Source organism: Triturus cristatus, chromosome 9 (assembly GCF_964204655.1).
Source record: "Triturus cristatus chromosome 9, aTriCri1.1, whole genome shotgun sequence".
Classification (NCBI taxonomy): domain Eukaryota; kingdom Metazoa; phylum Chordata; class Amphibia; order Caudata; family Salamandridae; genus Triturus; species Triturus cristatus.
This window is the reverse complement of record NC_140592.1, coordinates 6,647,305-6,665,497: the sequence shown is the minus strand read 5'-3', so window position 1 is coordinate 6,665,497 and position 18,193 is coordinate 6,647,305. Positions and strand designations below refer to the sequence as shown.

The 18,193-nt window shown below is 48.1% G+C and overlaps 1 protein-coding gene across 1 annotated transcript in view; it reads left to right on the top strand.

Annotated features, from left to right (window-relative positions):
- Positions 1-18,193, top strand: part of STAB1 (stabilin 1) — a 1,212,756-nt gene that overhangs the window by 1,057,042 nt on the left and 137,521 nt on the right. Inside the window, exon 60 of the mRNA XM_085624210.1 lies at positions 15,759-15,952. Within this exon, the coding sequence (XP_085480336.1) occupies positions 15,759-15,952 (194 nt within the window). The remainder of the gene's footprint in view (positions 1-15,758; positions 15,953-18,193) is intronic.

The window sequence follows — 18,193 nt, the reverse complement described above, 5'->3', positions numbered from 1 at the left end:
GCGTAGATTCCTTTTGGCCCTGATGCGTTGCTTTCTTGTGGGCCGATGCAATGATTCCTTATTCCCTGTGGGCCGATGCGGTGATTTCTTGTGGCTGGATGCATTGATTTCTTGCAGCCCAATGCGTTGATTCCTTGTGGGCCGATGCGTTGATTCCTTACTCCTTGTGGTCCGATGCGTAGATTCCTTTTGGCCCTGATGCGTTGCTTTCTTGTGGGCCGATGCATTGATTCCTTATTCCCTGTGGGCCGATGCGGTGATTTCTTGTGGCTGGATGCATTGATTTCTTGCAGCCCAATGCGTTGATTCCTTGTGGGCCGATGCGTTGATTCCTTGTTGGCCGATGCGTTGATTCCTTGTGGACCGATGCGTTGATTCCTTGTGGGCCGATGCGTTGATTCCTTGTTGGCCGATGCGTTGATTCCTTGTGGGCCGATGCGTTGATTTATTGTGGGTCGATGCGTTGATTCCTTGTGGGCCGATGCGTTGATTCCTTGTGGGCCGATGCGTTGATTCCTTGTGGGCCGATGTGTTGATTCCTTGTGGGCCGATGTGTTGATTCCTTGTGGGCTGATGTGTTGATTCCTTGTGGGCTGATGTGTTGATTCCTTGTGGGCCGATGCGTTGATTCCTTGTTGGCCGATGCGTTGATTCCTTGTGGGCCGATGCGTTGATTTATTGTGGGTCGATGTGTTGATTCCTTGTGGGCTGATGTGTTGATTCCTTGTGGGCTGATGTGTTGATTCCTTGTGGGCCGATGGGTTCATTCCTTGTGGAACGATGCGTTGATTCCTTGTGGGCTGATGTGTTGATTTATTGTGGGTCGATGCGTTGATTCCTTGCAGGCCGATGCATTGATTCGTTTTAGGCCAATGGGTTGATTCCTTGTGGGCCGATGGGTTGATTCCTTGTGGGCCGATGGGTTGATTCCTTGTGGACCGATGCGTTGATTCCTTGTGGGCCGATGCGTTGATTCCCTGTTGGCCGATGCGTTGATTCCTTGTTGGCCGATGCGTTGATTCCTTGTGGGCCGATGCATTGATTCGTTTTGGGCCAATGGGTTGATTCCTTGTGGGCCGATGGGTTGATTCCTTGTGGGCCGATGGGTTGATTCCTTGTGGACCGATGCGTTGATTCCTTGTGGGCCGATGCGTTGATTCCTTGTTGGCCGATGCGTTGATTCCTTGTGGGCCGATGCGTTGATTTATTGTGGGTCGATGCGTTGATTCCTTGTGGGCTGATGCGTTGATTCCTTGTGGGCTGATGTGTTGATTCCTTGTGGGCTGATGTGTTGATTCCTTGTGGGCCGATGCGTTGATTCCTTGTGGGCCGATGCGTTGATTCCTTGTGGGCTGATGTGTTGATTCCTTGTGAGCTGATGCGTTGATTCCTTGTGGGCCGATGCGTTGATTCCTTGTGGGCTGATGTGTTGATTCCTTGTGGGCTGATGTGTTGATTCCTTGTGGGCCGATGCGTTGATTCCTTGTGGGCTGATGTGTTGATTCCTTGTGGACCGATGCGTTGATTCCTTGTGGGCCGATGCGTTGATTCCTTGTTGGCCGATGCGTTGATTCCTTGTGGGCCGATGCGTTGATTTATTGTGGGTCGATGCGTTGATTCCTTGTGGGCCGATGCGTTGATTTATTGTGGGTCGATGCGTTGATTCCTTGTGGGCTGATGCGTTGATTCCTTGTGGGCTGATGTGTTGATTCCTTGTGGGCCGATGCGTTGATTCCTTGTGGGCCGATGCGTTGATTCCTTGTGGGCTGATGTGTTGATTCCTTGTGGGCTGATGCGTTGATTCCTTGTGGGCCGATGCGTTGATTCCTTGTGGGCCGATGTGTTGATTCCTTGTGGGCTGATGTGTTGATTCCTTGTGGGCCGATGCGTTGATTCCTTGTGGGCTGATGTGTTGATTCCTTGTGGACCGATGCGTTGATTCCTTGTGGGCCGATGCGTTGATTCCTTGTTGGCCGATGCGTTGATTCCTTGTGGGCCGATGCGTTGATTTATTGTGGGTCGATGCGTTGATTCCTTGTGGGCCGATGCGTTGATTTATTGTGGGTCGATGCGTTGATTCCTTGTGGGCTGATGCGTTGATTCCTTGTGGGCCGACCAATACATTGATTCCTTGTGGCTTTGGCACTGGGATGCGATCTACTGCTTTTTCCGGGAAATGTTTAAGCGACACTAATAGATGGACCTTTCATTCGCATCAGTTTTTTAGAGAGCAAGCCAACTCCTCCTGGTAATGCTTCAAGAACAGTAGATCTATGACTCTCATGCTGGGCCCAGCCTCCCAGGACAGAACCACCAACAATTTACAAAGTTTAAAGGCAACTCCAAAGCAGTAGAGCCCCAGCAAAGGCAACCGCCTCAACCTGTCCTGACATCCCAACAACTGTGCCCTGGGCATGAAATCACCGAAAGAATCAGCAGGCGTGTGTCCACCATCCTGTACCAGCTGTGCTGCCTCAACGTCCCTCCATTAACACATCCTCCTGACCTCACCAAACACACCCCCCTGACCTCACTGAACACACCCCTCTGACCTCACTGAACACACCCCTCTGACCTCACTGGACACATCCTCCTGACCTCACGGAACACATCCACCTGACCTCACTGGACACATCCTCCTGACCTCACGGAACACATCCTCCTGACCTCACTGAACCTGTACTACTGACCTCACTGAACACATCCTCCTGATCTCACTAAACCTGTACTACTGACCTCACTGAACACATCCTCCTGACCTCACTGAACATGTACTCCTGGCCTCACTGAACACACCCCCCTGACCTCACTGAACACACCCCTCTGACCTCACTGGACACATCCTCCTGACCTCACGGAACACATCCTCCTGACCTCACTGGACACATCCTCCTGACCTCACGGAACACATCCTCCTGACCTCACTGAACATGTACTCCTTGCCTCACTGAACACACCCCCCTGACCTCACTGAACACACCCCTCTGACCTCACTGAACACATCCTCCTGACCTCACTGAACACATCCTCCTGACCTCACGGAACACATCCTCCTGACCTCACTGAACATGTACTCCTGGCCTCACTGAACACACCCCCCTGACCTCACTGAACACACCCCTCTGACCTCACTGGACACATCCTCCTGACCTCACGGAACACATCCACCTGACCTCACTGGACACATCCTCCTGACCTCACGGAACACATCCTCCTGACCTCACTGAACCTGTACTACTGACCTCACTGAACACATCCTCCTGACCTCACTGAACCTGTACTACTGACCTCACTGAACACATCCTCCTGACCTCACTAAACCTGTACTACTGACCTCACTGAACACATCCTCCTGACCTCACTGAACCTGTACTACTGACCTCACTGAACACATCCTCCTGACCTCACTGGACACATCCTCCTGGCCTCACTGAACACATCCTCCTGACCTCACTGAACACGTACTCCTGACCTCACTGGACACATCCTCCTGACCTCACTGAACCTGTACTACTGACCTCACTGAACACCACCTCCTGACCTCACTGAACCTGTACTACTGACCTCACTGCACACATCCTCCTGACCTCACTCAGCACATCCTCCTGACCTCACTGAACATGTACTCCTGGCCTCACTGAACACACCCCCCTGACCTCACTGAACACACCCCTCTGACCTCACTGAACGCATCCTCCTGACCTCACTGAATGCATCTTCCTGACCTCACTGAACACATCCTTCTGACCTCACTCAACGCATTCTCCTGACCTCACTGAACACATCCTCCTGACCTCACTGAACACATCCTCCTGACCTCACGGAACACATCCTCCTGACATCACTGAACATGTACTCCTGGCCTCACTGAACACACCCCCCTGACCTCACTGAACACACCCCTCTGACCTCACTGGACACATCCTCCTGACCTCACGGAACACATCCTCCTGACCTCACTGGACACATCCTCCTGACCTCACGGAACACATCCTCCTGACCTCACTGAACATGTACTCCTGGCCTCACTGAACACACCCCCTGACCTCACTGAACACACCCCTCTGACCTCACTGGACACATCCTCCTGACCTCACGGAACACATCCTCCTGACCTCACTGGACACATCCTCCTGACCTCACGGAACACATCCTCCTGACCTCACTGAACCTGTACTACTGACCTCACTGAACACATCCTCCTGACCTCACTGAACCTGTACTACTGACCTCACTGAACACATCCTCCTGACCTAACTGAACCTGTACTACTGACCTCACTGAACACATCCTCCTGACCTCACTGGACACATCCTCCTGGCCTCACTGAACACATCCTCCTGACCTCACTGGACACATCCTCCTGACCTCACTGGACACATCCTCCTGACCTCACTGAACACACCCCCCTGACCTCACTGAACATGTACTCCTTGCCTCACTGAACACATCCTCCTGACCTCACTGAACCTGTACTACTGACCTCACTGAACACCACCTCCTGACCTCACTGAACCTGTACTACTGACCTCACTGCACACATCCTCCTGACCTCACTCAGCACATCCTCCTGACCTCACTGAACATGTACTCCTGGCCTCACTGAACACACCCCCCTGACCTCACTGAACACACCCCTCTGACCTCACTGGACACATCCTCCTGACCTCACTGAACCTGTGCTACTGACCTCACTGAACACATCCTCCTGACCTCACTGAACACATCCTCCTGACATCCCAGAACACATATACCTGACATCCCAGAACACATCATCCTGACTGCACTAAACACTTCCTCCTGACCTAAGAGACAGGACACAGCGTGAGAAACAGGACACAGTGTGGTTTCAGAGACAGGACATGGCTTCAGAGACAGGACACAGCGTGAGACACAGTACACGGCTTAAGAGACAGGACACAGCTTGAGAGACAGGACACAGCTTAAGAGACACCGCTTGAGAGACACCACTTGAAAGACAGGACATGTCTTGAGAGACAGGACATGGATTGAGAGACAGGACACGGCTTCAGAGACAGGACACAGCATACGATGCAGGACCTGGCAAGAAGAGACAGTACCCCGCAAGAGAGACAGCACACGGCATGACAGACAGGACATGACATGAGAGACATGACATTGCTTCAGAGACAGGTCACGGCTTCAGAGACAGAGCACGGCTTCAGAGACAGGTCACGGCTTCAGAGACAGAGCACGGCTTCAGAGACAGGTCACGGCTTCAGAGACAGGACACATCTTGAGAGATACCGCTTGAGAGGCATGGATTGAGAGACAGGACACAGCTTCCGAGACAGGTCACGGCTTCAGAGACAGATCACGGCTTCAGAGACAGGTCACGGCTTCAGAGACAGGACATGGCATAAGATACAGGACCCCACGAGATAGACAGGACACAGCTTGAGAGACAGGACGCCGCTTGAGAGATAGGACACACCGTGAGAGACAGGAAACGGCTTCAGAGTCTTTGGCGTCTACGGTGCCGAGAGCCCTCCATTCAATCCTTGCCCCCATGGAACCTGCTGACGACGTGCCCCCTCCCTGAGGAAGGGTCGACGCTCTTTTCCGCTCTTTTATGGAACACCCGCTGGCTCTTCTATCGAGGGGCTCCTCCAGCTGCACAGCGGCCCCTGGTTGTTTTCCACGTCAGCAGCTGCACTGGGCACTTCAGCATGTGGGGAACCGAACAAGGGGGCATATCAACAAGGGTTTTATCACTGCTTTTTTGGCTTTAAAAGCCAAAAAAGCAGAGATAAAACTAGCACCCTATCAACAACAGGGTGCTAACACGCAAATTTGCATGTTAGCACCCTTTTACTCTACGCTTCCCCTTGCATCTCTAATGAGATGCAAAGGGGGCGTTCCAGAGTAAAATAATAGGAGAAATGTCGCTAAGCGACATTTCTCCTATTATCAAGAATGTCGCTAACCCTGTTAGAGACAAAAAAAGCAGCGCTAACCGCGGTTAACGCTGCTTTTTTACGTCTGGTATTTTTCAGACTTAGCCATGATATCCTATGGAAGGAGGATATCATGGCTAAGTTTGCCTGTCCCTATCAACAAGGTAACGTGTGATTATCGCTGGGTTTCCAGCGATAATCTCACGTTAGCCTGTTAGCGTGTAGATTTTTATCGCTATTGAGATAAGCGTTGCTAATAGCACGCTATCTCAGTGATAAAAATTCACGCTAGCCGACGATAATTAACCTCACGCTAAGAGCGCTGAGCGATAATTATCGCCAGGTGTTGCTGATATGCCCCAAGGTCTCCCCGTATGGTTGCGCAAGTTGGTGCCTCCCCCACTTTCTCCTGTGGTGATGGGACCATGAGCGCCCTGCTTTGGGGCATGGAGGGCCATGGAGAGGGATTCAGAGTGACCTTGTAATGATTAGCAGGAGCATAGGTGCTCTGTGGTTCCATAAAGATTCATGCCTCTGAACAGAGTTACGGTACTTGCACTAATGTGATGAGTCACGCGCTCTTCCTAATCTGCTGCGTTCCATGCCCTAAGTATTCACTGATATGTCGTTGTTTGCCTTGCATTGTTCAGGATAACGACTACTGTATAGGTGAGTGCATGGTATGCACCGTATTTATGATTCATATCGTTCTGGCCTATGTTATGTACAATATAACATATATCATTATATACAATCTTGTGTGTAGTCTTTTTTGTGGTCTGTTCATTGTGTCGCTGTGTGAGTGTGTTGCCCAAACTCTTTACACATTGTCTCTGAGGATAAGCCTGCCTGCTCTGCACCAAGCTACCAGAGGGTGAGCACAGGTTATATGTGGTGTGTTACTGGCTTGCCTTGACTAGAGTGGTGGGTTCTGCCTGGCTTAGGGGCATACCATAGCCAACCAGAAAATCCTCTCTAACAGCTCCCTTCTATTATCTAGGAAGGCACCCTCCACACACACACCATGGCGGCAGAAGGTCTCTGCATGCTCATCGACGGGGGTGGACAGAACAGGGTCTGCCTTTTATTGCAGACACTCCTTATTCCAAGAAGGGAGGTGGTCTATGTCATATTAAAGATTTACAATTCATTAACAAATTTGATTTTTAAAAATTCAAATGGGTCCCTGGGCACCAGACTTTGTTTGATTTGCAGACTTGAGACTAGGAGTATTTTGTATGAATTTACAGCTTTCTCCCCTGGTCTTACCTTGGTGATTGAGCCTTTACAAAGGCAGCGGTGACAGCCACTCTTCACAACCAGAACATTAGTGGCTTTGGTTACTTAAGAGACATGTTGATGAGAGTGAGGTGGAAGCTGCAGTATACCTTAAACAAACCTGCAGTTCATAACTCGAGCTGTGGGTCTCTCCATACAGAGACACCTTCCCTCATCCTGTCTCGGCGCATTCAGTTCCCACTGGCAGTAATAGAGATTGTCCCCATCTGAAAGCATTGGTAGAGGTCACCCCCCTCGGAAAGCATTGGTAGAGGTCACCCCCCTCTGAAAGCAGTGGTAGAGGTCACCCCCCTCTGAAAGCATTGGTAGAGGTCACCCCCCTCTGAAAGCAGTGGTTCATATCCAAGAAATGATTCCCCAGAGTTTGTACAGGATATTTATCTAAAGGTGAAACTTCTTCTGAAGTTAATGGGAAGATGAATTCATGTATTTTTCTGGTTCCAGAAGATAGTCTGCTGATGGCCTCCCTGCGGTTAAGTCTAAAAATGCAGCGACACCACGTCAGCACCAGCTCATTGCCCCAGTTCATGTGCTGCCTCCCTTGAGTTTTCAGTGATGAAATAGCAAGGACAACTTGCTAAGAGGAACATTTCAGATAGATTGGCCCCAGGTGGTGCTAATAACATAACCACAATTTGTTGGGGCATCCTAATGATCAAGAACTTTATCAGCTATCTGAGGAACTGGAGAAGGAAAAATGTATATAAATGTTTTGATTTTATGGTCATGTATTTGACATTGTTTACTTAGCTTTTCTGGTGCAAGGAGCTCACCTGACTCACCGCCGTGTATCATGGAAATAAGAGAGGAGGTGACTGCACAACAGCCCTGTGCATTGAATATCTCAAAAGCTAAGACCGGGACCGTGTTTACGGGATTCATGGACACTTATCAAGGTGCCTGTGGCAAATTCTTATTGATAAACACTATAAATGTGCGACCACTGAGCCTGAAGACTCTTTAACTATTGGCCCATTGTGGACATTCCATTGGATATTGGATGGAATCACTTTTCATATCTCACTTTTAATTTGCTATATTATTATCGAACATGATGAAGCCCTGATGAAGTTCTAAAAGTAGTTTTTGGAACGAAACGCGTTGGCTGGAGCTTGCCATTTATTTGGACTTAAGAAGATAGAATAAACATTTGGTACTCACTTCTATAAATTGGACTCTTGATTGGATCCATCTGGTGCACCTCTCCATTTGTGATCATCTCAAAAGCTGATGCATAGAATCTGGAACACTAGCAGCTCATCTAGCCAGAGATAGAGGGACAGAGACTGAGAATCTGGAGCACTAGCAGCTAATCTAGCCAGAGATAGAGAGACTGAGAATCAAGAGCACTAGCAGCTCATCTAGCTAGAGATAGAGAGACAGAGACTGAGAATCTGGAGCACTGGCAGCTCATCTAGCCAGAGATAGAGGGACAGAGACTGAGAATCTGGAACACTAGCAGCTCATCTAGCCAGAGATAGAGGGACAGAGACTGAGAATCTGGAGCACTAGCAGCTCATCTAGCCAGAGATAGAGGGACAGAGACTGAGAATCTGGAACACTAGCAGCTCATCTAGCCAGAGATAGAGGGACAGAGACTGAGAATCAAGAGCACTAGCAGCTCATCTAGCCAGAGATAGAGGGACGGAGACTGAGAATCTGGAGCACTAGCAGCTCATCTAGCCAGAGATAGAGGGACAGAGACTGAGAATCTGGAGCACTAGCAGCTAATCTAGTCAGCGATAGAGGGACAGAGACTGAGAATCAAGAGCACTAGCAGCTCATCTAGCCAGAGATAGAGAGACCGAGACTGAGAATCTGGAGCACTAGCAGCTCATCTAGTCAGAGATAGAGGGACAGAGACTGAGAATCAAGAGCACTAGCAGCTCATCTAGTCAGCGATAGAGGCACAGTGACTGAGAATCAAGAGCACTAGCAGCTCATCTAGCCAGAGATAGAGAGACCGAGACTGAGAATCTGGAGCACTAGCAGCTAATCTAGCCAGAGATAGAGGGACAGAGACTGAGAATCAAGAGCACTAGCAGCTCATCTAGTCAGCGATAGAGGGACAGTGACTGAGAATCAAGAGCACTAGCAGCTCATCTAGCCAGAGATAGAGAGACCGAGACTGAGAATCTGGAGCACTAGCAGCTCATCTAGTCAGAGATAGAGGGACAGAGACTGAGAATCAAGAGCACTAGCAGCTCATCTAGCAGGAGGTGACTATGTGAGCTGATGCTACCAAAGGAATATTCACAAATGAGAACTTAATCCCAAGATTGTGGAAAGAATCATTGCCAGGTGCAGCTCTTTTGCAGCGCACACTTTGCTAGCTATGCAATGAAAAGCAGCCACTTTCTTGTTTCCTGTATTCATCACAGCATAGCTCAACGAGGGATGCACCAAGTCTCGACTGGGCATATCCGCAACACTATTCCTTTTCACCATTCCCTATTCTGGTGATACTAATGCATGTTTGTGGTATTTATATAACTCAGACCTATCCAAATGGAAGCAGAGCACTGTACAGAGTTCCTGCCAACTTTTTCTGCTCATCCATCTGAATAATCTCTTGGACAATTTTCAATCTGGATTCAGTGAGACTTGCCCCACTAAGACTGGAAATCCTACAAGTTGTGGACAATGAAGTGCATGGATTCAGGTCACTCATGCTTCCATCTGCTTCTTGACCTATCGGCTGCCTTTGATAACCATAGACCACTCCCAAATCTGCACGATCAACATCGAAACAGATCGAAAGGGCACTGAAGATGCTGCGTCACACTGAATCTCCTCTTATGTGTCAAACCATACCCGAGCGGTGAACGCTGGCAATGTTCCATTCAGCAGAGCCAGCCGCAAGACGGGCTCCTCAAGGCTTCTCCCGTTCACTAACTCTTTCCAGGTTGTATAACCAGCTCTTGGGGCTGTCCTCAGATATTCTTGGATATTATACCTTGAATACGACGACGATACCCAGAACGCTATGAAGATCTTATCCCCGAGTGACATATCTGTGCTCTCTAAGATGCCTGAGAATGTCCTAGGCAGATGTCGCTTCATCTCCTGAAATGTCACTCCTCAAAATCTGAATTTCAGTTAATCTCGCTAAGAAACCTAACGTACTCCTACAGTACTGGATGGAGTGAAGCGTTCTTCTCGATTGCAAGCCTAATACTATGGTCAACACCAGATTCTTAGGGTTCATGCTGGATACAAGCTCCACCCTCAGAACCTGAGTCTGCCAAGGCCAGAAGTGCATCCTGTGGGCGTAAATGGCTGTGGGCTGTCAGTTTATGCCTTTCCAGGATTTAAATACTTTAGTACAGGCACCTGTACTCTCTAGACTGGACTAGGGGAATGATTTCATCACTGGCCTTCCAAGAAGTCATCTAGCCTTCCCCGCAGAACTGTGCCGCAAGCCGCTGCTTGTTTGCCTCTGGCTCCAACCCCTCGATCCCTACAATTCTTCAGTGGCTTCCCGCTGATGGGAGAACACAGTTTAAATCCGGTGCGTCACTTATAAGATCTTCACAGATCTACTCTTTTTTTATTCGACAGAGAAACTAAAAATGGCCTGTGAGCAGTCGAGGCCAAGAAATGCCCAGTGCATTCGCCTCCAGTCTCCCACATTTAAACAAGACCTTTGTATAAAACTCTCTTCCCTGGCAGTGCCATGCACAGCTGGACTTCACTTCATCAGATGTTTGTTCTCCTCCCTACTTTACAAGTTACCATCCTCCTCTTCCACATACATTTGGGCATCAGACGCAGTTGTGACCTGACTTCTCTTGGCTCATTGTTTCTTTGTCCCTCAGAACTCCAGACGCTGTTCTGGTTACTTTTTTCTTACGTTTTTACTACAACCTTTTTTATTCTGTCTGACCCTGACTCTTTTCACATATCTTTAACTCTTTTAGTCACTTGTTCTTAATTTGTATGTTTCGCCATGGGTTGTTTTGTACAGCACTTTCACGCCCGTGGGTCACTTTTGGGCTGTGCAAAACCATGTAAATAAATCAAGTAAATTAAAAGTCCTTGTCATTGATATTGGAGTAGTGTGCATTCGTTCATGGGCGTAGGAAGTGTGGGGGACGCAGGGGACATATCCCCCCATATTTTGGAGTGGGGAGACACGGGACAAGGGTGGGTGGGGATCTAGGAGACAAAATAATTTCTCGTCTCCCCCTTGTTTGATTCACCGGGCCTTTAGCGTGTGAAGGCGCCACCTATATTGGCCCTGTAGGCAGAGCCAGCCTTTGCTAAGATAGCCCCTGGGCGTGGGCGGAGAAACATCTAGCGCCCTTGCAGATGCTAGTGAATTGAATGGGGCAGCAGGGAGTCCCTTCTGTATTCACTGGTCAGTCCTGGATGAGCAGGGACTGGACCTCCCCAGCTCACCTCAATCCCAGAGAGCTTAGCTGCACAGGCAGGTGATGGGTTTGAGGATGTGTGCCAGCAGAGGTCAGAGGGTGAAGAGAGGGTAAGGAAGGGGGCCAAAGCTGTGCCCTATGATGATGAAGTACTAAAACCACTTACAACTGGAAAACTATACAGAAACGAACAGGCAGAGACAAGGATGAGGCTGGAGTAAGAGGAGAAGGGTGTTGCTGTTGGCATAACCATCATGCACACAGCTCCATGGCCCAGCTTGCCCTGACTGCACATGACCTGTGACCTGCCTCCAGTTACCTGGGACTAATCTGATCGTCACAGAGGCCACCCACCCCCTACACTTTTGTTGCCCTGCAACCCTCCAGGAACTCTTTATCATCTCAGCCACAGCGGCCTGCAGTCTGCACCAGCGGCGGCTCCTTCGCTAACGTGCAAAAGCGTCGCCGCCCTAAAAGAATAAAACAAAAAAATGCTAATAACTATTGGTAATATCATGTTATTTTTCCTATATACTTCAGTGTCTCTCGGGCGGGGCAGGGCGGGGCTGGCGGAGTAGGAGCCCTCTCGGGCCGCCCCGGGCAGTCCTTTGCACTTTGCACGTCCCCCACCAGGCTGCGTTACACAGCCTGGTGAGGAACATACAAACCCTCCCAGTCCCTGTCTGAGGCCCGATCCACAGCGCTCGAACCAATCACAATGCTGCATTCCATCGTTGTGATTGCCTATGGGAAGGCTGGGAGGGCGGGTACTTCCTGCTGTTGGCTAGGAGTGTAGGAAGATGTCGGAGGGACGCAGGGCGAACGTGAGGGGGTGGGCGTTTCAGGAAAGTGGTTTTATTTGTTTAGGTTTTCTTTTTTAGTCCCCCGCCCCACCATCTGGGTCCGGTAGCAGCCCCTACTGGTCTACTGGTCTGCACGTCTAAGGACAAAGGGAGGGAGGTCTTTTGTTGATTGGTGTCTGATGCTGCCCCGCCTCAGCCCTACCCTAACTGCTGCCTTGAAGACCCAGCCCTAAAGGCAGCAGTAAGATTTGTAGAAGTAAAATAAGGAGATTTGGGAAAAAACAGTATTTGCCTGGGTCCTTCACCACTCACACAGCGAGCATCCTCAAAACACACACACGCGCACACTCACACACACACCCACACACGCAAGGTTGTCCCTATCCCCCCTAGAAATGTTGTGTCTCCTACACCCCTGCATTCATTTATGGACTTCTAATGAAGTTCACATTGAAAGACTTTGAAACCACAGGACTTTAACCATTGGAGTGGGGCCTCGTGAATTACATTTAAAGTCATCGCTGTCGCTCTAAAAACATTGACTGATTCAAGAACCCTCTTCAGAGCACAAACAATTGTTGGAATCGCGCTTCTTTTTTTAATATGTCATGCATTAATCTGTGTTGTTTATAAATTGTTAAAAGTGTAACTGTAATGTTAATTATATATATATATGTAGGATGGAGCGACCATTAGAAATAGGGTGTGCATCACCATTAAAGTAACCCAATCCCAGTAGAACACATTGAATAATTCTTGTGTGTACACGAAGAACAAAGTGTTTCTTGATTCATGGCCAGTGGTCGCTATTATTGTGCGTGCTCTGTAAAAAGGTCAGTCGTCCGCTCTTTCCTAAGCTGGAGCTCTCTTGGGCTGGTCCTGATGGATCCGCGAATGCCGTTCCATGTCCTTACATGGAGAAAGCCCTTCTTTATTCTGATGTTTTCCTGGCTGTGGGGGCGCCTCGAGTCACAGTAAAGATAGTGTTGGTTCACAGACCATAGATAAATGTGATCTTAGTTTACTAGATTTCAGTGTCAACTTTCATGACTGCTTTGACTCCAAGAAAACCTGCCATGGTGACGGCATCAGTTGTATGCTAAACCTGGCGAACCTCGGTCATCAGACCTGGAAACTGAGACTAAGACGTGTTCTCGTCCACGAGCTGATGAAGCAATGTAGGTGGTTGTAGAGACAATCTACGAAACAGCAGACTCCAACAACAGGTTCAGGAGTGTCCAAAATGAAATGGCTGCGATGAAGGATGCTTCGGCCATCTTGATATTTACATCCTCCCTACCTCAGGTCAGAACCCAGAGGACAGTGTTTGCTGTTCAATCCAGAGCGTCTCCAACGAGTAGCTCAGGACCTGCTGAAAGCTCGCTAACACCCCGGAAGTAGCTCTCTTGGGTGAATCTTAGCCGAGTACATCATTAAGAGGGTTTATGCACTTTAAAGATGATAGTGCTGCTTATCTCAAGACTTGTAACGTGACAGCCAGCCCCACTAAGGTAAGGCCATCATTCTAAATCACGAAGCACTGCGCGGGACTGCAAGATGGCCGTAGGCTTCCACTCTCAATCTAGTAAAGGTACAAGGAGTCTGGACATGGTGTAGGCCCCACTCGATCAGTCACACTATGTGCGTGAACAACGAGCCAGGAAAGAGGAGTGTCAGCAGCAGCCAGAGTCACCTCAGTGTGGGCAGAAGGTACCAGTGTGACAGTGTGTGCGTTGGTGCTGAGGAGAGCAGGGGATGCACGCACAGCTGAGGTCCACTTCTGAACCTTACTGCGCATACAACTTTGTGTGCATGCATGTGTGCACATTTATGGATGTGCCTGCCAGTGTGTGTGGCTGGCATTGTGTTTCATCCTGATAAACAATGTTTATCCCTGGAAGCTAAACTGTCACCGAGGACACCAATAGTATATGTCGATTCCCATCATACTGGGTTCAGCTCCGACATAGTTGTGTCCATTCCGGGCATGATAGTGGCCCTGGCATGATAATTGTCCTACGTGACATATGTTGGGCATTCTTGGTCTTGTTGTGCATCCTGGCAGCCATCACTGACACATTATGAGAATGACTGACCTAATCTTGGCAATGTTTCTTGAGCCCATTACAAAGGCCAGGAGAATGGATGCTGCAGGACCTTTCAATGAAACCACTGTACAGCATATCATCCTGATGAAAGCGAGCCCAAGGGTAGCCCTTCCTTTCACCCCAAAGCTGTTCTGGAAATCAATCCCAGACAGAAGATCACTCTTGCTTCCTTCTGGAACCCCAAGTCAATCCCAGCCAGAAGATCACTCTTGCTTCCTTCTGCAACCCCCAGTCAATCCCAGCCAGAAGATCACTCTTGCTTCCTTCTGCAACCCCCAGTCAATCCCAGCCAGAAGATCACTCTTGCTTCCTTCTGGAACCCTCCAATTAATGTCAGCCAGAAGATCACTCTTGCTTGCTTCTGGAGCCTCCAATCAATCCCAGCCAGAATATCACTCTTGCTTGCTTCTGGTACCCCCAATCAATCCCAGCCAGAAGATCACTCTTGCTTGCTCCGGAACCCCAGGTCAATCCTAGCTAGAAGATCACTCTTGCTTCCTTCTGGAGCCCCCAATCAATCCCAGCCAGAAGATCACTCTTGCTTCCTTCTGGTACCCCCCCAATCAATTCCAGCCAGATGATCACTCTTGCTTCCTTCTGGAACCCTCCAAATAATGTCAGCCAGAAGATCACTCTTGCCTCCTTCTGGAACCCTTGATCAATCCCGGCCAGATGATCACTCTTGCTTCCTTCTTGAACCCCCCTCCCCCCACTCCCAGCTAGAAGACCACTCTTGCTTACTTTTGGAACCCCCTAATCAATGCCAGCCAGAGGATCACTTTTGCTTCCTTCTGGAACCTCCAGTCAATCCCAGCCAGAAGATCACTCTTGCTTCTTCTGCAAATCCCAGTCAATCCCAGCCAGAAGGTCACTCTTGCTTCCTTCTGGCAACCCTCAATCAATCCTCACAATCAGGGCATAAGATTGTGTTGCAGTGAAAGTGAGAACGTTTCTTAGTTTAATGTATGCTTTGGTTTGAGACATATTGTGGAACCTGCTGCTTTCCCTGCCCTGTCTGCTGGCTCAGGCAGCAGGATGTTATGATACCCTTCAAATGTAAAAAGTCATTACAGTGTAATAATGATGTTGTTTTCGTATTACAAGGGAGTAGTGACACAACAGCTACAGGGAATGGAAACTTCCATGTATTATTTCTTTATCTTCTGTTGCTCCTGTTTCCTCACGATGCATGCCCTGAGGCTGACGGTGATATAAATCTGGTTTAACATAAGATCTTCCCATCTCTTACCTCCGCAGTGATGGACCGATGCTCTCAGTACAACGGAGGCTGTAGTGAGTATGCTGTCTGCACCCAGCAGGGGGTCCATGTCCAGTGCCAGTGTCTGGAGGGTTACCGGGGCGATGGCGTGGTCTGCATCCCCATCGATAAGTGTGCGGATGGCCAGAATGGGGGCTGCAACGAGCACGCAACCTGCACCAGCATTGGCCCGGTCAGTAGATCTCTGAAGGGGCATGGGAGATGTGACCAGATGAGGGTGTGAGTGTGGGCCTACCGCAGCCGGTTCTCAGGGGCTCTGGTAGTGGCGTGAGATCGACCCCTGCAAAATGTATCTTGCAATCAGTGCCTAATTTGAGCCGGTGGTTCCAGTGCTCGGTACCGGCCCCTAATTGTCAACACCGGCACTTATGGCAGTTTGCCACATGGTGGAGCTGTAAGAGATAAGGTAAAGGATGTGTTGTACCTGCACACCTGTTATTGAATGTAAATTTGTGTTATAAGAACAAGTAGGCTAGTTTTAACTAATATCAGCGTGCTGTCATGTGTTAGGGTTTCAGCCCTGACCCTATCTGTAGCTATGTAAAATGAAAAAGGGTGGAGTGATCCACACCTACATGACGCACAGCAGTCGCACTCTGGAGAGCTTTCAAGTAATAGTATGCAATTTTAATCAACCAAATTTCAAAATAACTTGATTGTCAAATGTTCAAATACATAACATGAATCAGAAGCGTATTTTTAAACATACGTTGTGATTAAATGAAACATAATTCATGGCTGTGATACTTGACAAGCAAAATTAAATATGCTGAACAATGCGATTCCTTAAACTTCAAAATACATCAGTATTTTCAACATTTATCCCAATGCATTTCGGGTTATTAACCCTTCTTCAGGGGATTCAGTTCATGTGCTTCAGAAAGCAGTTCCACGTTTACAACACTACAAAAAATGAAACAGTCGAACTTAGTTGACATCGGTAATACTAGGATTTGCACTCATAGCAAGAGGTGACCCTCACAACATGCTAGCAAGAAAAGAAACGTTCTGGATAAAAAAATTGGGTACTTTAATTCCGGGGGGGCTCAATGATCACATTGAATTCTCTTGTTTCTTATGATTCATGCTCATAAATGCTCCTCATTTCTGAATGGTAGATTCACGCTCCCCCCGGCAGGATAACAGCTTTGTGAAGGATTTGCACTCGTCTTCTATACTCAATCCTCTGGTTTTTAAGATACATTTACTATTCACTGGGGTGATCAACTGCTTTAAGTAGGTCCTGGGTATACATCACCAAATCAATTTTTTCTCTCTTTTTTACATAGACACACACGTACTTATCTTTTCGATTTTTTCTTTATTGGTTAGAATTACGGTACACTTTCACGCGAACCTCATTAACCCTACAGGATCCTTGCTAGTAGCTAGAGATTCAACTGACGGCTCAATAAAGTTTTTTACAACATTTCAGGCTGCTTATAAAAACAGCTTTCTTTCCACGACTCACAAAGATGACGCGTCGTTGTCACGAACGCATCAGGATTACACACGTTTCACGTTTCTTGGATCCTACTGACGGGTAAGCTATGCGACTTCATGAACTCTCGTTAACGCGATTGCTCCGTGTCGGCCACACACCGGACCTAACTAAGCTTCTTTCACCTTCACAGGCATTTTCAACACTTGAAATTGACTACATCTAGAGCACCGTAGGGTAAGATTTTACTGATTTCATCAGATAGTCTCTTCCTTTTAAAAGTTGAGCGCGTACAAACATGATTCCCGTATATTTTTAATAGGCGCACACTGCGACAGTACTACGGTCCCTACATACTTGTTTGGACCCCTGAATGTGAGTACCACATACTATCTTCTATGGTTTTCACATAGGTGCGAGCTGACTTTTGTTTCCTTTTCTCTTCTTCGGTGGGAATTTACTTCGTGGATACAGGTTGCGTTGATCTTATCACCCGTTTTCTTCATGACACTCACTAAAATATTTCTTTGGCCACGAATACTTTTTTCTTTGCTTCTGAAAAACACCGGGACATTTAGCACAACTCTTGCTCACTAACACAGCTCTTGCTGTGAGTGCAAATCCTAGTATTACCGATGTCAACTAAGTTCGACTGTTTCATTTTTTGTAGTGTTGTAAACGTGGAACTGCTTTCTGAAGCACATGAACTGAATCCCCTGAAGAAGGGTTAATAACCCGAAATGCATTGGGATAAATATTGAAAATACTGATGTATTTTGAAGTTTAAGGAATCGCATTGTTCAGCATATTTAATTTTGCTTGTCAAGTATCACAGCCATGAATTATGTTTCATTTAATCACAACGTATGTTTAAAAATACGCTTCTGATTCATGTTATGTATTTGAACATTTGACAATCAAGTTATTTTGAAATTTGGTTGATTAAAATTGCATACTATTACTTGAAAACTC